General features: G+C 52.9%; 8 protein-coding genes across 8 annotated transcripts; 5 read left to right on the top strand and 3 right to left on the bottom strand.

Annotated features, from left to right (window-relative positions):
- Positions 1-31: 31 nt before the first annotated feature.
- Positions 32-3059, bottom strand: J4E90_001497 (uncharacterized protein; the record flags this gene model as incomplete). Its single annotated transcript, XM_051431085.1, has 2 exons — positions 32-2724; positions 2774-3059. 2 exons carry the CDS (start codon positions 3057-3059, stop codon positions 32-34), a joined length of 2979 nt encoding a protein of 992 aa, XP_051294219.1.
- Positions 3060-3734: 675 nt separating this feature from the next.
- J4E90_001498 (uncharacterized protein) lies at positions 3735-4934 on the top strand (the record flags this gene model as incomplete). The annotated part of the gene is made up of 1 exon (XM_051431086.1): positions 3735-4934. One exon carries the CDS (start codon positions 3735-3737, stop codon positions 4932-4934), a length of 1200 nt encoding a protein of 399 aa, XP_051294220.1.
- Positions 4935-5377: 443 nt separating this feature from the next.
- On the bottom strand, positions 5378-6192 carry J4E90_001499 (uncharacterized protein; the record flags this gene model as incomplete). The annotated part of the gene is made up of 2 exons (XM_051431087.1): positions 5378-6092; positions 6149-6192. The coding sequence occupies 2 exons, from the start codon at positions 6190-6192 to the stop codon at positions 5378-5380; spliced, it is 759 nt and encodes a 252-aa protein (XP_051294221.1).
- A 5266-nt stretch (positions 6193-11458) lies between these two features.
- J4E90_001500 (uncharacterized protein) lies at positions 11459-13110 on the top strand (the record flags this gene model as incomplete). The annotated part of the gene is made up of 3 exons (XM_051431088.1): positions 11459-12004; positions 12060-12646; positions 12696-13110. 3 exons carry the CDS (start codon positions 11459-11461, stop codon positions 13108-13110), a joined length of 1548 nt encoding a protein of 515 aa, XP_051294222.1.
- Positions 13111-13674: 564 nt separating this feature from the next.
- Positions 13675-14658, top strand: J4E90_001501 (uncharacterized protein; the record flags this gene model as incomplete). Its single annotated transcript, XM_051431089.1, has 1 exon — positions 13675-14658. The coding sequence occupies one exon, from the start codon at positions 13675-13677 to the stop codon at positions 14656-14658; it is 984 nt and encodes a 327-aa protein (XP_051294223.1).
- A 506-nt stretch (positions 14659-15164) lies between these two features.
- On the top strand, positions 15165-16232 carry J4E90_001502 (uncharacterized protein; the record flags this gene model as incomplete). Its single annotated transcript, XM_051431090.1, has 2 exons — positions 15165-15822; positions 15868-16232. 2 exons carry the CDS (start codon positions 15165-15167, stop codon positions 16230-16232), a joined length of 1023 nt encoding a protein of 340 aa, XP_051294224.1.
- Positions 16233-16897: 665 nt separating this feature from the next.
- On the bottom strand, positions 16898-18745 carry J4E90_001503 (uncharacterized protein; the record flags this gene model as incomplete). The annotated part of the gene is made up of 2 exons (XM_051431091.1): positions 16898-17157; positions 17209-18745. The coding sequence occupies 2 exons, from the start codon at positions 18743-18745 to the stop codon at positions 16898-16900; spliced, it is 1797 nt and encodes a 598-aa protein (XP_051294225.1).
- A 569-nt stretch (positions 18746-19314) lies between these two features.
- On the top strand, positions 19315-20351 carry J4E90_001504 (uncharacterized protein; the record flags this gene model as incomplete). The annotated part of the gene is made up of 4 exons (XM_051431092.1): positions 19315-19452; positions 19498-19525; positions 19582-20003; positions 20055-20351. 4 exons carry the CDS (start codon positions 19315-19317, stop codon positions 20349-20351), a joined length of 885 nt encoding a protein of 294 aa, XP_051294226.1.
- Between the last annotated feature and the right edge of the window lie 471 nt (positions 20352-20822).

The raw sequence follows: 20822 nt of genomic DNA on the forward strand, positions 1-20822 counted from the left end.
CAGATATTGAGAGAAAGACGTGTATTGACGTTCATTTCTTCCACTGCCTCCAAGCATCTACAAAACCCACCTTCTCTGCCGCCTCATCGCGCCCGCCCAAGCCACCAGCTCCTTCACCCAATCCTCCAAGATCGATAAGTGGCACCATACTAGGCCGGCCATGCGCGCACATGAACGGAAAGACACAGCCGGCCAGATTCCTCACTAAAGCCTTACAGTCATCGATACTCAAAGCGTCATTGAACATGATGGCCGAGCGACAAGCGCGGGAGTTGACGAGAGCAATGAGGCCCGGCGGGCAGGTGGCTAGACGTCTGACCCAGTCGGTGGGGTCATTTGCTGATGAGCTGGATGGTGTGGGTAGAGGAGGGAGACGTGATTCTTCGGCGTATTTCCAGACTGTTGAGCGGAGGAAAGAGATTAGGACTTTGGGATCGGCTTTACATCGTTCGGATATACCAGTTGGAAGAGCTGTGACGGACAAGACATACTTGTCCTTGTCGGCAGTGCTAGGAAGAGATGCAGATACTGTCGTCTGGACGATGTCATAGAGAATACCCCATGCTGCAAAACGCGCGGCATGCGTTGTGAAGTGTGCTCGTTCCTGCGGAGAGATTGCGAATTGCGTTGGCTTATCCAGAACGACGGAGGCAACCTGCGCCTGATGGCCGAGCTTTGACCGATACCCTTCTTCACCTTGAAGCGGGCTGCAAAGCTGGCGAAGGAGCGACTCAACCTGCACACGCTCATCTGCTGCATGCTGATCGATTAGTACAAGGAGTCCCGCGCGCGCATCTTCCTCCCGTGTTGAATCTTGCATCTTGACTATGATAAACTTCTTGTCGACCTGCGCAATGACTTGCGCGTCATGCAGCCCTTCTTTTGACAGTCTACTCGAGCCGCTCGATGAAGTTTGGTTGAAAGCTCTGTCGATATCGATGCGAGAACAACCATGTCTGGAATGATGGTGTCCGTGATCAGCCTCATCTGCGTGCAATACAGCTTGTTGTATACGCTTCTCGCTTGTCTTGAAGACTGGGTTCTCCCACGTGTCTAGTACATCATCGAGCCAGGGGGTCTTGCCAGCCACAGCCGTCGCAGCCCGTGTCGGTAATCGCATGGACCTGCTCGATGTGTTATGGGATATCGATCCCGAAAGCAAAGCTGAGTCGGTACTTGGCCGCGACCGAGCGTCAGGTACTACGCAACCTGTTCTAGCGTTCAGTAGATGCGTCTTCTTAGTCGTTGGATCTGTCCACAAGATGATATCGTCATTCTCCTTGTTATCGGTTTCCAGGCTCTGTGCAGGCAGCGAAACTTCGTCGCGCTGTTCTTGTCCGCTCAGAGCACCTTGAGCTAGCGGCCCTACATCAAAGTGGGCGATGGCTTCGGAGTTTGCGCCATGTGAAGTATCGAATGCGGCCTTGGATTTCGGCACGTTCAGAGTGCTGCTGAAGAACTCGGGCTTTCCACTCTTGATGCGTGACCACTCTGCAAAAGCCCCGGAGCGAGACCTGTCGACCAACTCGCGTGACGATATCTTTTCTGGGCGTTTTCTCTTGAGAGACTGTGACGGAGTTGAGCTTTGCTTTGGTGTTGCCGAGCGCACTCTTGTATCGTGTCCTCGAAAAGCCATGTTAGTTGTGGGGCTTTCCGTGAATGGCGTGTTGACAGCAGCGTCCTCAGCAGCGCTAGAAGCAGTACCAGGCCGTTCGCGCTTCTTACGAGGATGCCGGGGTCTAAAGTGATGGACCGACAACCATTGAGTTACCATTGCATCCAGGACCTTCATCACGTTCTGTAGGTTCGCTTCATCTCCGATGAACTGATCTTCGGAAACGCTTCTCCTGCGAGCCTCCTTCAACGAGATGCGAAGGTGAAACATGGGGTATCTGTCGACGTCTTTGCGTGCTTTGAGCTGTTTGTTTGTATAGCCATCCTGCTTGAAGCGCTTGTCTGTCTGCCGTCGAATTTTCTCCTGCTCATCGACGTCGGCATCTTCCTCGATAGTACCAAAGCTGGACAATGCGAAGAGGCGATTGACTCCATCAAAAAGTTCGTTGTGACCGGCCTCCGCAGAAAGCGGTCGTATGCCCAGCGAGATGAACTGAACTTGCTTGCTGGGTGCTGGAGTTAGTGATATAGCGCCCTTAATCGAGATGGCAGATGTGGAAGCCGACGCTGGTACCCACGACGCCCACTCATCGACGGTGATGTAGTTGACCTGGGTCAATACGTTGAGGAGTGATGAGAGCTGTGCCGATCGTGGCTTCGCAATCTCACTTTCTTTTCTCTTTGTGGCTGCTTCCGCGCCGGATATGCTGAGACTGAGCACCACCCTGTTGTCACCGTCCCGTATTCGAATAGCAATCGGACGCTGCCAACTGAGCAAGAGACCCGTTACGTCCCTCTTCAACCCATCCCAGAGTCTGTCGTGTTCGGCTCTTTGCTCTGAAATTATCGACCGTTGCTTCACGCGCACGGGCATATTGCCGAACAAGTTCCGCACGGTGACGCGGGTGCCATGCCTGCCTGATATCTCGTGATGCGCCGACGCCGGAAGTTGCCTTTCCACGGCCTTGGATTGGTGGAACGTTATCGCGTTATGTGAACGGTGTTGGTAGTGGTGCGAGGAGATGGTCAGGAGTGACATAGCAGCGAGCGACGCGAGGAAGGTGCCATTGCGGCCAAGGAGAGGTTCCGTCGCATGGTACTTGGACGTGCCTGTCGCCGTCAATTATCTATCTACATGACTTTCGGCGTGTACACATACAGTAGAGCTTGCCCAGGCCTCCTTCTTCGCGAAACTCGAGGGGAGATACGCCGAGACCGTCGTCTTCGACCGAGCATCCGCCGCGCGCGAAGTCAATCGCGGCTTCTACCTTGGTCGCTTTCGCGTCCAGGGAATTCTTCAGGAGCTCCAGCACAACTCCCGTAAGCGAGACAATTGCCGTCGACGACTTGATTTGGGCGATCACCTCGGCGGGCAGGGGCAGTATAGTTCGCGTGGGAGCATTGGGGATAGTATGTTTGGCGCCAATGGACGTGTTTCGGGTCATGACGTAGTGATAAGTCTGGCGGGCGCCCCCTCAGCCCTCGTTGTTTGATGACCCGTGTTCGATCATGTTAAGGGGTCGCGCCGTGATCAGTGTTGAGTTTGGGTGGGCGATAACATGGAGATCTACAGAACATACGCAATCGTGTGTCGTGAAGGGAACATGGCAGCTTAGCGCGGCGGGCGGCAGGTGCGCTGGGGAAAAGGGTCAGGGTCCAGCCGGAGATATGAGCAGGAGCGACCAGCAGCTCCTCGCTCTTTCCCCATCAGCGCAACCTCCCGGCCCCAACCGCGTAACCTAGACTGCCTCAATCGCCTCGGATTACTGATATTAGCGACACGACTTGCTGTCTCGCCATTCGATAATCGCGCCCGACCGCCTGCGCTGGCTTTCACGACGCACACCGCGCTACCGACAGCCGCGTCCCCATTACTCCAGTAGATTCGACGTGGGATCGTCAGACTAAACGTGGCATCCCGCGCCTAACTAGCCCAACGACCTCCTTCACTCACCACCGGCACTCTATATTTGGCAGCCGGCATAATGGCTACGGCCGAAGCTGCTTCGAGACCCCATGGTACGGTGAACTAGTCTTGCACAGCCATTGTCTCAGACAACTACCCAAATCATATCCTCCCTACACCACGCCCGCTCTCCCCTCGTCAAATAATACTCACCATGCTAACGCGATACAAAGACCGACATGCGCGCAAGCGACCCTTTGCAGGTTGGATGAAGCGCCTGGCCAATCTCAAGCCCTCCTCATCCGACGCCCCAGGCAAGAAGGGCAACACCGTCAAGAAAGGCGCGCCGAAGAACAACCCCTATCCTGAGTCTGGCTACATCAACACAAACGTACCGCCTGCCGACAACTCCTCCGTCACGACGCCAGCCACATTACGATCGCACGACAGCTATACGTCCATAGAGGAGCCCGCGGCCGGACAGCGACAGGCGATAGAGAAGAGCAACAAGTCCACTGCCCCTACGGTTGCCACAGTCCCCGAGACAGTACACTCGTCACGATCAAAGGCGGAGACAGGCGGCAGCAACTTTGTCAATGGCGGTAGCACTTTCTCGTCCCCGCACGGCTCAGAGCACTCTCTCACCACCACCCTGACCACCATACAATCGACCGCGCCCTCGAACATCCTCAACCTCGGCCAGGCGCAACCCCAGAACAATGCGACAACCACAAGCACCACGCCTGTGCACTTTTCGCACCAATTCCCCACCTCCCCGCCGCCGTCAGCCATACCGCCGCATCTGGCGCCGCAGCAGCCGCAGCAGCAGCAGCCCAACTCATATCAGGGCGCCACCGCGAACAACATCCTCACCGATAACGCGTCCATCCTCACACTCGCCTCCTCCTCGAAGCGTCGCCGTCGCAACTCCGTAGACACCAATGCCTCGATGCGCGCACTAGCCCCATCGTCGCATTACGGCGGCAGTCGCGAATCGCTGCCCCTCAGCGTACTATCAGCGAACCCCGACGCCATATACTCGCCCTCCAGCAGGCCAAGCAACGTCAGCGCCTTTGTAAACGCCGAGCGCGCCAGCGTCTACTCAGCATCTGGCGTCACAGCCCCAGTGCTGCCCAGCGAGCGCAACAGCTACTACGCGACCAAGCAAGCCGATGGACTCAGCGTGCGCAGCGGGCTCCTGGGCCACGGCCGCACTGATAGTATCAGCAGCATGCGCGCCACGCCCACCAGCCCGCTCGCCAGCCCCCGCGAAAACCCCATGGGTCCCGCCCGCATCAGCCGAAAGAGCTCAGAGTGGAAAGACGCGAGGGAAGCAAGCGACGAGGATGAGGCGCCCGCGAGCCCCATTGTTGAGGAACACGAGGATAAGCCGACGCCGAATGCTCAGACCTGAGTCAGTCCCAATGAAGCAGGCGCACGAGTACAAAGTTACGATAACCGAGATACCAACATTGGCGTTGATGGGGTTAGGATTGGTGGGTGGGCTGTGTCACGATATTCGGATTAATAGGGCAGAACGGAATACGGTCACTAGTACTGGTGACTCTTGGATGATGCGAGGATGGCGTTAGTATGGGGCTGGGCTGGATGGATGGGTGGGTTTGTGGTATTTTGGCTTCTTCATCTTATACCCTAGTATCGAATGGAGCTTTTTTTTCTTTGTGAAGTGAGTGCACTATGATGTGTTTATGTGTGTTGATTCGGGAAGGTGCGACTAGTCTATGGGGCATCTGGTCGCTCTTGCTACATTCGAAGCGAACCGGCCCGTGGCCTTTCCTCAACCGTCAGAATTCTCTCCATGTTCCCCAATCTCTTCTGCTCATTCTTCTCCGTCTCCTAGATCTTCCACCACCTTGGCTCGACAGTACAGGCTTTCTTTTCTTCCTCGGATCCATGAAGATGATAGGTGCAAGGATGCAATACGAACGAGTCCTGATGCTGCTGCAGCATCTTGTTTTGCTTCAGCATAACAGCAACAAGGAACTCGTTTGGCAACTGCGACATCAGACTCTTTTCTGCCTCGTCGTCATGTTCCTCTGTCCACGCAATGCACTGCAAGTCAACCATCATAACGAGGATCGGGTTGTCCTTCGGCAGGTTGTCAAAGGCCCATATGCTAGTCTCATATGGAATGCCATTGGTTCCATCATCCACTACCTCAAAGTGCTCATTGACGAATGTGTTGTGTGCGAGACGATGGAAAGCTGGTACCAGGAATCGATCGCCGAATATGCCACATTTCAAGACGAGCTCCCAAGCGTGGCGATATCTGGGCGAGTACAGTACAGAACCAGGATCAGTTTCTTCTGCCAGCCACAGGATAAATTGTGGGCGGTTGGGCAGCGTTTGAGCGTATAGCCAGTGAACAAAAATGTTGAACACTTCGACCTCGATATCTTCCAGCGTAACGCCCTCGTCCGACTCTTTCCAGCGCCCATTGTACGCAGTGCGAAAATACTCCGAATGGTGGCAGATGACGTCCTTGTGAATGTTGTAGCGCTTCTTCTCCGGGCCGATGAAGATGGTGACGATTTCGCCTTTGGCGGCAGTGCTGTTCAGTCTGTTAGTGACTATGATAGCTGAAGTCGCAGCGAGTGAACTACTTACCCGAACACAGGTGCGCCTTGAGGTACTTGCGGCTTGTCCGTCATAGCGCTGTCGAGTTTGTGTGAATGTGGCGGTGTGCAGGTAGAAAAGAGGGTAGGTGGGAGGAAGAGGTGGTGCAGACTATTTGCGGGTTAGTCGAACTTTGGAGGTGAAGGTGAGTCCAGAGCAGACACACTAATCCAGAAAGCGCTCTAGCTTATCTTATTTTCTCTCACTTCCTGGAAAACCGTGAGCAAAATTGAGAAATACGTTGTGTAGAGTGAAGTATTTTCGAGAGGGTATGAGATAGCGTGTAGGACTTCAAGTAGGCTGTGGGTTGTGTTGAATGAGTTCATAGTGTGGTAATAGGGATACATAAGTTTCCGGATGATTGATACAAGGCTGTGAGAGGGCTTGAGTACCTCCTGGGTGTGGTGAGGTTGTTGGTTTCGTCGTGAGAGAGGTCAATGTAGACGTCTCGCACAGGTCGATTTCAGGGGACATGCATCCCGTATCTACCTCTTGAACCTGTCCTTTGGAGACAAATAGAGCTATTCTGATGTAAATTCTAATAATGTTCGATGTTCCAATGATACACATGTCCTATCTACCCCCAAACCTTTCCAGCTATTTCCAAAGTACCGTCCGACACTGATCTATTTCAAGTGATATACACCCAGTATATATCCCCTAAACCATCTCTCGTGATGTTAAAGTACTATCTCAACCTCCTCCCATCTTCTTCAACTTCTATCCATCTGGTAAAAGATGGGATGAAAGACATAGTGGGCTGTGCGGTGAAGAGTCAAATGTGACTAACATGGCGAAGAGTCAACACCACGCAGCCACCACACAGTCACAACACTGGATATGTGACTGTTATACGTATGAATCACCGTATGAATATGTCTCGTATAAGAGTGGAGAGGAGTGGCATCTGGTTATCACCACACACGTCTACCAGTACGAGACCTATCCGAGACGACATCAGACGAACCACATCCACGCAGCCTTTCCATATCGGCATTATACTACGATACTCTTTTTCAAACAATGGCCTCTCAATCGGCAGACATGGTCGCTACATCGCGGTTCGAGCACGAGGTCCAGCGTAGCAGGGGGCTATTCGCTTCATATATATCGCGGTACAGCAACTTTCCGAATACCGTGTATGCTGTACAATCTTCCAAGAAGCTTTTCGAAAGATGTGTGAAGCCAGGGTGTTCTCCAGAACTAGGCCTGGCTGAGCAAATCGCTGCGTTCAATGAGCAACTTCGCGACTTTAGCAGCATCACGACTTCGCCCAACGACGACTCAACATTGTTAAGGGAGTGGAAGGAGATTGGAATCGCACTAAAACTCATAGCATGTGCTTTGGAGGAGACCGAGGTATGAAGCTTTCTCTATCTCATATGTGAACTCAAAAAGCTAACAATACTGATGTACTAGTAGAACGAGGCCATCACACAAGCTTAATCGTCTCCTCGGAGCACCCATCAAACCAGTCTTTCACTTCAGACCCGAACATCGGATATCCCATTCCCACACGGCTGAAAGTATTCTCAAGCCCGGGTAATCGAATGAGAGCGATCATACAGGAGCGTCTTAACGAGAGGTTATGGAAGCGAACAACGAGTAGTCCATACAAGCAATCATCCCATGTTTCAGTCGGTGTACCCCACCCGGCATCTCTGTACAACGCAACATTGCACTCTGTGTTTTCGCCCTGGTCAGGTCCAACGCCCAAATGACCGATATGCAATTCTTTGTATCGTAGCTTACGAAGTGGGCCCTTGACCACCATATATCCCGATGCGACTTCCCCCCATTCATCCCACATGTGCTGTACATCCGCTTCTTGTACAGTGATGGCACAGCTATATGCGTCAGACCAAATGCGCTCTTCCCACGCAACGGCCCCGTCGACAGCAGCCCATGACCACGTTGGCGCTCGGTAATCTTCCGTGCGCCAATTGTCCGATGTGGTGGATCTCCATAGTAACGTCTCGGGGAGATGTATATCCCAAAGTCCAGCAATATACCTGGTGGGACTCTTGATCTTTCCTTGCCAGGTTTTCCACACATCTCGCGCCATTCCACTTATCGCAACCAATTTATCGTTGGAGTAAGTGAGTTTAGCACTGGAATAATCGGTGACTAAAGCCTGCCAGACCATCTGCATCTGCACTCGAGCTGGCTGTGTTGATATTTCTGGAAGACGGTCGTGTATAGTCGAAGATAATGTGGAAGACGACCTGGTCTGCTCATACACGGATTTGGGGAGAGTCCTAGTAGAGGCGGTAAGTACAGCTGAAAGGCCTTCCGGAAAGGTTTCGCAACAATGGGCTGTGCAGCACTCCCAGAATATCTGCTCTCGACCAAAATGTAGTACCCTTTTGGAAAGTTGTCGCTCCTGAAATATCCACGCCCTGTGAAAGACGGCCGTTTTCTGGAGTAACTCCCCGTAAAAGTCTTCGTGTACAAGGTGCCAGCTGGTACCTGTGTAATCATCGGCTGGAAGTGGCCCTCCCAGATCGTCCGACGGTGGGCATAGCAGATGTGGTCCAATTCCTGCTGGATCGCGATCGAAAAAGAACCCCTCACTTGCATCTCGAGCTCCAGACGCTGACAGATTTAAAGTAGCGTTACTATACACTCTGTGCATCTGTACCGATTCTGCTTGCCAGTCTGCTTGGTCATCCTGTATCTGATAGTATATAGTCAGCACCATGTCGTTGGAGTTCGGCAAGATCTCGTACTATGCACAACGAATCTATCCAAATATACCCTAGACCAAGAGACCTGCACAGAGTTATGGCATCCTGGAAGGTGCGCGGGAGCGTCGTTAAGTCGATCTTGCGTTGCAATTGGGCCAAGTTAGCGTTCACCAACCTGATGATTGGCTTGGAACCCCAGCAGTGACTCAGTGTCGCGTAATCGCCTCGCGGACGGCGGCCTCTAGTGAGAACCAGCCTCGAGTCCGATATTCTTGGCATCACCCTTATCAGCCTTGTTGGGTACCAGGTAGTGTCTGCGTCTCCCCGACAGTCTTTGTGGGACGTTTGGCAAATGTTGAGCCATCGTTGCGCTAAGTTCAAAACGGCCGGGGAGTGCGAATGGGAAGGTAGATAACGTGGTACGGGAGTGAATGGTACGTAGTGGAAGACATCGGAAAGAACCAGGGCCTTGGCATCATCCTCTTTTTCCTTTCGATAGAACTTGAGTACTGCAGTCTGCCTTGGATCTTCCCCCTCTTGCGCAGCTGTTTCAGCCATGTAGAAGGTTACGGGATGTATCTTAATGAGTCTTACGGAGCGGAAGTTGTCCTTACTGTTGCGCCATAATTTTTTGCAGATGTAACAACCGCTTTTCATTGCCAATGCTAGATCGAGGAACCCATCGTGGTGAGCTTTATACCATTCGAGGGGTGCGTCATCCCGGGAAGATATCCGACGAAGGATTGGACGCATAGCGAAACACGCATCGCAAAGATGCATTACGGTCTGTTGCTAAAGGGAATCGAGCCAAGCCAGCCGTATTTGGAGGTCCCCATAAAGAGTAGAGAAGAGAGTTGATGTCGAAGCAAATGACGTACTCCGCGATAGCGGGGCTGTGAAGTCATGCGCGAATGTGGCACAGTAGCACAACATCGGACCTTCTCGCAAAATTATATTGCAGCAGTCTCGCCCAGCTCCAATCACATGGTATCCCATCTGGTCCTCGCTGCTTGTGTATTCGCGTAGTAGGGATGGTTCCACGCCCCACTGCCATGCAGATGGACATTGAGGTAACGTGACCAGATGGAGCGGACAATGTGTGATGATCTTGGTAGCAGGTAGCGTTTGTTCCCTTAAAACTGGCGGTTAGAATGGCATCTTACCGACTGGCAGAATAAGCTCGTCTCATAGAGTGATCTTTTCCAGCGGGCGTATCTAGAAGAGTATAAGTTCGAGGAGGATAGCTCCTAGCTCCACTCACTTCCGTGCCGGCTGGCCGGGCACATGTTTTTTTGCTGATACCTGTGTAACGCGATGACTTAAACAACAACATGTGTTTAAAGTGTAAGCGGCTTGTGTCGCTGGCGACTACGGGAAGTCACATGGCCGGCCGAGTGTTGCGATTTGGAGCGTCGGATCAAGCTGCTTCCTTGTCGAAAGCTTCGCTACCTCTACAACCCCGTCCATATAGGCGAAAGAGACGACTCGCTGCCATGTGTCGCGCTACATTTTGATGTAACAGAGCTAGGCCAATCGCAGCGACAACACGCCCAGTCGGTCGTTCGTGAACGGATGACATCGAACTTTGCTAGGCAGTTGATGTGTTCGGTCCTGCATACGCGGCTGACCTCGAACTATCTGCACAGTAGGGATGTGCTAAAGAGATGAATTGTTGCGAAGAAGCTTTTGACCAGTGAATAAGGTATTGTCCATGCGGCGTGGCAGAAGAGAACCTTGGAATAGAATGGGCGACAATTGACGACCGCCCGCAGTTGCAGATTTCGGATATTTGGTTAACTGAGTCAAAAGTTCCGTCCACCGCGCATATGGCATGTCTCGCGACGCGATTCGAAGTGCGGGAGATGAGATTGAAAGGATAAGAAGAGGAGGCTGACGTTGTTCGCGTTCTGGCCCGCAAACCGCGCGGCGATACGCGCCCGGCTTCCTCCAGGGCTGGGCATCCAGGGGCTCGTGCGCTAGGATCAGCGCGGATTAGCGCCCTTGGCAACCCATCTTTCCGCTCTGGCTGCGTGCGTCACCTCAATAACATCCAGGCCTCAAAGTTCGTTCCCCAGGGCCGACACGGCTTCGAGTCCGCTTCGACGCATACTTTCCTTCTCTCGAAAGGGACTTCCGTCCTCACAAGATCATCACCGACCATTGAAATTATCGTCTTCAGCCTAGTTTGGGTTGGCTGGCATGACACCTAGCAGGTCGTTCATGTCGCACACCAACTACGACACGAACATGTCGCTTCTGTGGTATGGAATGCAACTCCCGACCCCGCGTTATGCTGGTAGATCGGAAAACGGTGCCCGTACCTGCGTATGTACCCCGCGACAACATCCATTCTAGCGTTCGCTACCCCGCCACGCCATCGGAGAACATGTGGAAGAGAGGTGTGACCGCTGTATGATTTCATGTCGAATCACATGTGTGAATTGTTCAAAAGGCGCTGGCGATGCTTCTCCGGGCGACATGTTAGTGTCCTACATCGTAAGGGTACTTGACGATCCTTTGGAGCGATGGATACTTCACGGATATATCTATTATCGGCATCGCAGTTTCCCTTTCTAGTTTATCCAGTGTATTCGCATTCTGAAATTTCTGCATGATGTCTACGAAAGACTCTAGTCTGCACCTCTTCTCATACTTTACGATACCTAATATCCTCCTAGCACTCGTGGCATATACTACCGTAAGATGTGTCTACCAGATCATTTACTATCGATACTTTCATCCGCTACGACACTTTCCGGGTCCCTTCTGGGCCAGCGTAACGAGGCTATGGATCGCATACCACAACATCAAGGCGGATGAATGCGAGATCGAACTCGCTCTACACCGCAAATACGGCCCCGTGCTTCGCGTCACCCCTACCCTACTCTTGGTATCCGATGCTACCAAGCTCCCTGAAGTGTACAATCGCCAATCGAACAAGTCGAATCATTACATCACCGGCAGCTTCGGCAAGACCGAGAGTTTGTTCAATATGCGGGAACACAAGCACCACGCGCACTTTCGCAAGATCGCTGCTGGCCCATATAGTTTCAGCAACGTCAGGAAGATGGAAGGGCTAGTGGACGATCGCATCCAGCAGTGGACTGACAAGCTGGAGGAAGTCTTTGGCGATGGCAGTAGATTTGACTTTGCGCCGTGGGTATGCTTCACACTATCGTTATGCTGGCGATCAGGGGCACTGACACTTTATATAGGCAGTATACATGGCATATGACATCATATCGGAGATTGGCTTTGGCGCACCCATCGGATTCATCGAGAGCGGCTCCGATATCGACGGCTTGATCAAAGGCTTCCACGATGGTCTGCTTCCTTTCGGTCTAATGGCTCGGCTCTGGCCGTGTACACAATGGGCGAAAGGCACATGGTTGGGCGAGAAATATCTTGTGGCGAAGCCCGAGGACGACTCTGGTATTGGCACGCTGATGCGCTTCCGTGACAAGCTCATCGCCAAGCGAATCCAAGATATCGAAGCTGGTAAAGTCGACAGAGTCGATCTACTACAGACCTTTCTCGATGCAAGGACAGAAGATGGCGCACCGCTGGATTTGGACTACATCAAAGCTGAGATCCTTCTCGTATTGCTCGCTGGCGCTGATACCACAGGCACTGCATTCCAAGCGATGATTGCGTACATTACATCTGATGCTCAAGTATACGCGAAGTTGATGGAAGAGTTAGATCGCGTCACTCGCGAGGTCAAGTTGAGCCCCATGCCGCAGTATGACGAAGTGTTGGAGCATTGTCCATATTACGTTGCGTGCGTCAAAGAAAGCATGCGGTAAGTCATACTCATCTTCACTATTTCTCTCACGTACTGACGAATACAGTCTCTGTCCCTCCGCTCCCAACATCTTCCCTCGCGTTGTGGGTTCGTCAGGGATGCACCTGCATGGCCGCTACGCGCCGCCCGGTACCGAAATAACCTGCAACCCCTGGCTCGTGCACCGCGATGAGAAGATCTATGGCCAAGATGCCTGTGATTTCCGTCCAGGAAGGTGGCTCGAAAGCGAAGAAAAAGCAAAGGAGTACAACAAGTACAACATGGGCTTTGGATATGGCGCGAGAGTCTGTCTTGGAAAAGACATCGCACTCATGGAGTTATACAAGGCTCCATTGCAATTCTTCAGGACGTTCAAGATTGAGATCGACGAAAGCCGCAAAGGCAATTTTGTAGTCAAAGGTGGTGTAGGATTCTGGGAGGACATGTGGATCGGTATCAAGCGGCGGAAGACGGCGTCGTGATACAATAGATCGAGATGGCCGTTAAGTGTATGCTAGTCAGTATTCAGCGCTGGAGTCCTCAAATCTAAAAGATGAATCGGACAATGGTGCGCGTTGACGCAGTGACGAGCTGGTGATCTAGACCATCCCGTCCCGACCTCGTCACGTGTTGGAGCGGCGATCTACCGCTAGCGGGATCTTGGCGAAACAACTCGAAACGACCGCAATTACGCTACCCATTCTACGGTCCGCGCCTCAGCAACCCAACCACTCGCAGCTCTCACCTTGCCTTTGTACAGGCGCGGCGGCCCCCGCACTGGGGTGCACTGCAAATGTTTCCGAGATGATCCTCGATTGGCGCCGTCTTCTTGGTCCAGGCCTCAGGCCCCAGCGGAAATAGCTTGTTTCATTGCCCGCCTGGTTATATAGGGAGCAACTCCAACATGACGACGACCTGCTACCGCTTTCACGATCATTCGCATCGATTACATTCTTTTTACCGTCTCTCACAGACACACTGACCTGGTTCGCTGGTCGTTCGCTCTTTATTTCGTTCCTCGCTTTGTTTGATCATCTGCTAGCATCATGATGCACTCTGCTTTCTTTTTTTCCCTGCTTGCCGGTACGGCCTTTGCTCAGTATGGCGATAACAGCTACAACGCCCCTGCTGGAGGCTCGAAGCCTGCTCCCTCCGTTACAGCACCTGCTGGGTACGGCACGCCCGTTCCGAACCCGATCGCGTCCCTGGTGCCCATAGTACCTATCGTCTCTGTTATTACATCCGCCCTTGGAGCTATACCCTCAGGATTCCTTCCCGACAATGATCTGCCCAACCCTTTCAAGTCCATCTACATCCCGGCGTCCCAGCTGTTCAACCCTGCTATTGCACCTGCGTTCACCGAGACTGCCGCGGTTCCTCTTTTGTCCCTCCTGCCGGTCTACTCTACCGCATCCAGCTCGTCCGTTGTCGAGCCTACCGGCTCTGCCGAATACCCGGTAGCTCCTCCTACCGTCAAACCGTCCAAGCCTGCAACCTCCACGACTTGCACCGAGAGCAAGGCCCAAAGCACCCGCGTACCCCTTGACGCTACTCGTTCATCGGCTGCCCCTCAGAAGCCTACCGGCGCAAGCTCGGCAGCTACCTCTACCGTTGCGACACCCAAACCCGCAACCTCCACATCTTGCACCAAAAGCAAGGCTCAAAGCACTCGCGTGCCCCTTGACGCTACCGCTTCGTCGCCTCTTCCTCAACGTCCTACCGGTACAGGCTCAGCAGCAGCCTATCCCACCGGAACCGGCATGCGTCCCTCTGGCAACACACGCCCCTCTGGCGCTCCTCGCCCAGACTACTTCCACAACGGCAGCCGCCCCCAAGGTGGCTTCGGCTGGGGCCGCCCAAGGCCTTCTGGCAAGTGGCCTCACACCTACCCCAAGCCTACCCATGCTGCTCATCGCCCCACTAAGCCCTCTGCTGCTCAGGGCTACGGAGGTGTCAAAGCCAGCAGCACGCCCTGCACTTTGGAGACCAGGGTCAGGCCCAAGGCGACCCCCGCCCCTGCTCACTACTAGAGAGCAAATACAACTTGAAGGTATCGCTTCCTGAATTATAATTATGTAAACGTAGTTCATGTATATACCTTATTATCCACAGACCTCCGAGTGGGGTAATACAGCACATGCAGTTGATAGGCGATGCGCCTATTGCGGTTGTCATTGCACAGTTTCTTGTCTCACGTGCGTTCGACCGTGTTCATCATCTTTCACAGCTGTCAGCTGAAGGTTAGCCATCTTCCTTAGCATACAGCTTCACCGTCCTACACGTCTCCAGTATTGTATTCATGCCAACGCGATCAGCTTTCCCAACGTCCTATGATCAGTTCATTTTCGCCGCAATCAGTGCGAACCTTCCGTCCCTACGAGTTTGTACCACAACACCGGACTAGCGGGCTTGGCAGGCAAACGCGCTGTCTTTCACCACCTACCCATCCCGCTACACTCATACGCCGACTGGACTCTCTCAATCCACCAGACCAGCATCGTCACGTCGGCCTTAGCCAACGCACGCCTTCGTCACAATGGGCGAAAACCCAAATCTCGTAACGATCGACCCGAACGGAGACATGCTGATCAAGCTCAAATACCGGAGTACCGCGCAGTCGAAGTGGAAAAACGAGAGCGAATCCGTGGAAGATTGGATCGCTCAGGCAGAAGCCGCCAAAGCAGTTATCGAGAACGAGACTGCGCGACCGGAGCAGAAACCTGCCGAAGTTCACTACCTCGTATCATCGCGACAATTACGCATCGTTTCACCTTACTTCGAAAAGATGTTCAAGCGGAACTACGACGAGACTGTTCCCAATAGCGAGGACGGTCTATATCACGTACGAGCGCAGCAGTGGAATCCGCATGCCCTTGCCATCATGCTCAATATTGCGCACCTTCAGTTCGCGGCTATACCGAAGGAACTCAGCGTTAGGTTGTTTGTTGCGCTGTTTCTGGTTGCGGACTACTACCAGATGGAGGATGCGTTGAGGCTGTTTACGAAAGAGTGGCAGGAACAACTCCAGGAACAGCCGATGCCAACGCTTTACAGCGAAGAGTCGATGCTGTGGATGTTCTTGGGTGTGAAGTTGAAAGAAGGGGAGATATTTGAGAGCATGGCATCTCTGGCAATGAGGGAGGCATGTCATCCGATACAGTTCTTGGATCTACCTTTCCCACGTGGTGAAAAAGGTGAGCGATTCTTCCTGATGCACAAGAGCTTGCTGACTCTGATAGGTGTGGGTCAGCTTGACAGCATGAGGTGTAAGGCTATCCAAGCGCTGCTGGCTGGCACTCATAAGCTCAACCAAGATCTATACGAAGGCAACGCGGGATGCAATGATGCATGTTCGGCAATGATGTTGGGGTTCTTACAGCGAAGCTTGTGGGACACGAAGTTGCTGAGTCACATCGAGAAACATGACCAACATCCCTTCGAAGGACTGTCATTCGATGTGATCTATCGCGGAATCAACAACGTCGTTTATGATCAGAGTTACGGTATCATTATACAGGCCGGTTGTTGTCAAATCCGCGACCTTCTTTATCCAATCTGCGAAAAAGCCGAAGCTCACTTCGAATTGGACTTTTCGTCGTTTTGATCAGAGCATTACGAGCTGGTGGCTCAGCGTCCTGATCCACTTTTTTTGGAGGGCCGCGTATCACTTCCCACACAGCATAGTAGTGCCAATGGGGCAATCTGCAAGTATAAGGGCAACAGAAGCGAAGTGAGCATGATCGATTAGACAAGGATATCAGTGGGATGAAGAGGGCACTTGTACGGAGAGCCCGGTCGGAGAGCCCGGTCGGAGAATGAAGTGCACTGAGCTTCACTAAGTCTAGAACATGAGAAGCAGCGGCATGGAAAAGCTTAGACAATGCTGGCCATTCGGACGTCATTTCATCCACTACCAAATACGTGAACGTTTGTGCTTCGATAGAAGAAGTGCGCGCGCAACATCTCATCCCCGTCTACGATCCCAACTCTCCGATCTCTACTTCTTCGTGAACAAGACAACGAAAACCCAACGTCTTCATCCCAGTCTACCGGCCACTAACTACCTTCTATCCATATGTTCTCAAAGGAGGTCCACTCACGGTCCATGCCCTTGTTTGTGAGATCCTCGGACCTTGTTTCCATATATATCCCTTTGGACACTCTGGGTCGTACTGCATCAGATAGAACATTGGAAGAACCGGGGTGGATGCAGCTATTAGTGTAATGTCAGTACTCTGGAAAGATCAATACAGTGTTTCCGATGATGTTTCAGTCCATGCTCCCAGCCAGGAGCAGAGCTTCTAACTCACTACCATCTGGGACGGGCTTGTTCGAAACGACCGGGCCTACGCCGTTCTGAGCGTGGTTTTGAGCGTTGTCCTGAGTACCGTTCTGAGTACCATTCTGAGTGCTGTTCGACTTCCCAGCTTCGAGCTTGGTCTCCGCGATCCAGGCTTCAACGTCGTTGAGTGCTTTGAGAGGGTCGCCGCGGCAGCCTTGGAGGTAGTTTTGCACTTGCGCCGGGGAAACTGTGGTCATGTTAGTACCATCTTCGGAGTGGGAACGCTCAAAATACTTACATGTATTCGTAGGCATCTTCTCAGCGAATTCAGATGCCCACTCCTCGATTTGCGCCATGGTAAACTCCGCATCATGAGCGAGAGCTGATCGACCAATTAAGCGCTTGAAGATGCTCTTGCCCGCACTAGGGTCCATATTACCGAAGTAGACCTTCTTGTCGATACGACCGGGACGCGTCAAAGCCGCATCGAGCGTATCGGGAGCGTTGGAGGTCATGATCAAGAGTCTTCCTTCTTGAGAGGCGTTTCCGTCGATGGCGTTCAGCAGGCCGCTTAGCGTGACTGTGTTCGATCTACGACCCACACCCGGGTAATCACGAGCCCGAAGTTTTGGCAGCGGACCGATGCCACCTGGAATGCCAGCGACGTCACCCAGATTTTCATCCGCTTGCGCATGTACTCCTGTTGGGGCAGCCGGCGGTGTTCGTTCGCGACCGATACCAGCAGAGTCGATGTCTTCCAAAACCACTACGCACTTGCGTGGAAGGCCTAGAAACAAGCGGTGAAGTGTTCCATCATTGATGCTGCCGGTGGAAAGGTTGATGTGGTAGATGTCGCAGCCAAGATGGCCCGCCAATGCAGCGCTGAATGAGCTCTTGCCGGTACCCGGGGGGCCATGGAAGAGATATCCGCGCCGATATGGGATACCACAGTCGGCAAAGAATGACCGTGACTCCTCGCTATAGTAGTATTCTGCGTCTCTGACAATATCAAATTTGGTAGTCTCGTCCATGTCTATAGTGTCGAGCTTTCGAATGGCTTTGGAGACCGACTGCCAACCGTTACCGTATGGATCTGTACGATCTCCCGCGAAGTATACCGTTGTGGTACCTGTGAGGTTGTTGAGTCGGAACTCGCGACAGAGACTGGTGAACTGCTTGAGTGGTTTGAGGCTCCATCCGAGCGTCATGATAGTGAGGGAGTTTTGAAGCTGGCCGCTATCATCGAGCAGGTTACCGGTCATACCACTGTTGGTCCGATAGCCAGGGCCACCTCGACGTGAGAATAGATACGGTCGAAATCCGACCCAAAATAGTCGTGTACCGATTGGCGGGAGACACAGAACCTCATCGTCCGGTTTCTCGGATGCAAGTCTCGGGTTATGCGCCGCCATCATGCGGCGATGAAACTCGTCATTGGGATCCTGTGTGCCTCCTGTGACCAGCATGGCACTCCTCGTGTGGCTGTTGAGTATCACCTCCGAGCCCATCCACGCCAGAACCTCTCTAGCGACTGGATCGGTCTCTGGGATGGTGACCTGGACGGTAAAGGCCCATGTAAAGAAATCCTTCAGATGCTTATATGCGGGACGAATAGCTTGGTAGAGACCGATGAGTGCGAGGAGCTTTTCAAGATCGCCGATGCCGCTTGGCCGGAGTCGATATAGTAGACGCTGGATAACCTCTAAGATGGGGAACTGACCTGTCGCAGAGCGTTTGAGGTGATGCGGGATGAGTCCGGGTGTGTCCAGACGCTCGGGCCATAGCTGGTCACTCATTCCTGGTGGAACCATGAGCTCGTATCGTGGGTCAGACATTGCGGCGGGCGGTTGAGGGCGATGTTCCCATGTAAGGTTGCGGGGACGAGCTATAACCGCGGTTTCTATACGCGTGTAGATGTATTGAAAAGATGAAGGAAGTGATAATCTCCAAGTTCTGGAGATTGCCGTGTATGTGCTACGCGCCGTGGGTAGGCATTGTTAGACAACCGTGGGTGAGTTGAAATTATGATGGAGTATCGAGAAAGAGTGAAAGTAATGCGATGATGCGCGGAAGAGGCACGTCGGACAAACAGTGGCGCGGTCATGGAAGCGACTGCCTGGACGTTGGAGGTCGAGGCTGAACGGGCTGAACGGCAAGTTTGCGCGAGACCGCATGAGGCAAGAGAGGCTGTGGCATGAGCGCGTTGAGGCTAAGCCTAATTGGGCCAGGTGGGCTGTTTACAGCTGTACGTCATAGCTAATTATTCTAACAGAACTTCTAGGCTTTTTCCACAAACGTCTTACTCTCGTCTTTGAACTTTGCAATTACCAGAATCACTCAGGATAACTTCATTCGAAGAGAGTTTCACATCCCATTACCATCCAAAGCACACACTCGATTCACCATGCCTCCTAAAGCAAACACTTCCGACCTTCACGTCGCGAAGCTCTTCTCAGTCAAAGACTATGTATGCGTAGTGACTGGAGGTGGCTCTGGTATCGGCCTCATGGCTGCCCAGGCCCTTGCTGCGAACGGCGCAAAAGTACGTTCCTTCTTCTCGCGAATGAACAATGCTAACATCAGATAGGTCTACATTACTGGTCGTCGACAAGAAGGTAAGCACGACTGCAGCCCCCTCGAATCAGTCAGACGGAGAGACTGACCATGTTAGCCCTCGAGACCGCAGCGAAGTCACACAGCCCCGACCAAGGTGGTCAAATCATCCCTCTCTCACCATGTGACGTAACCAAGAAAGACGACTTGGAGCGCATGTACCAGGAGCTGGCGTCCAAGGAGAAGTACATCAATCTTCTCATTGCCGCAGCCGGCATCTCAGGCGAGAAGGGTATTCCCGATGCGGACAACGCGACCGACATGAAGAAGAAGCTCTTCGACAACGAGACATTCGAGGGCTGGGCCGAGACCTACAACACCGATGTCACTGCCGTATACTTCACCACTGTCGTTCTCCTGCCGCTTCTCCAAGCTGGAACTGAGAGCCATGGCCACCTTTCTGCCTCTGTCATTGTCATCTCGTCCATGTCGGGAATTATGAAGGACGCACAAGGGCACTTCAGCTACAACGCTGCCAAGGTGAGAGATTCGTCTTCATGTGTGGACGATCTCGACTGACTCTTACTCCAGGGCGGCACCGTCCACCTCAGCAAACTCATGTCGGCTGAGTTCCAGCAGCTTCGCATCCGTGTGAACAGCATTGCCCCTGGCTACTTCCCATCGGAGATGACAGCGAAGGAGAGCGACGAGAACCAGAAGAGTGATCTGCCGGATGAGAAGATCCAGGAGAAGGGCCACGTCCCACACGGTCGGGCGGGAAGCGACGCGGAGATGGCACAGGCCGTCATCTTCCTCACCAAGAACTCCTATGTCAACGGCCAGATTCTGACGGTGGATGGCGGTGTGCTCAACGTTGTGAGCTCTTAAGTTTGGTGGCGAAGATGTGAGGGAAATGATGAAGTAGTCTGATGAGAAATCATACCAACTGTTAGGCGTCTCAACTTGACTCGTGCATCGGCACTTCCTATTCGGTCGGGTTTCCACAAGGCTGACCGAAGCGGTTTCCCCACATTCCCCGCGACAGCGATAAACCATGCTGATGATGTCTGATTGCGATAGTGAGCGATAGCGAGAGCTGATGTGACGCAAGCAAGTGATGATGATGGGGCGCGTCGTAGGTGACGGAAATGTTATGTGTGGCTTATGCAAGGGGCTAGCGCACGTGGAGGTGATGTCTTTGATGACAATGTGTCTTTGTGACGAAATTTTGCTAAGAAGAACAAAACGTACGGCGCGTCGCGTCGCATTGCTGGCACCTACATGCATACGTGCATACACAATTCTCGGAACCGGAGGCAGCCATGGGGTGCAGCGCGGTGAGTGGATGCTTCCAGGCAG

The sequence above is a fragment of the Alternaria incomplexa genome (genome assembly GCF_024043165.1).
Source record: "Alternaria incomplexa strain BMP 0042 chromosome Unknown scaffold_2, whole genome shotgun sequence".
NCBI lineage: Eukaryota > Fungi > Ascomycota > Dothideomycetes > Pleosporales > Pleosporaceae > Alternaria > Alternaria incomplexa.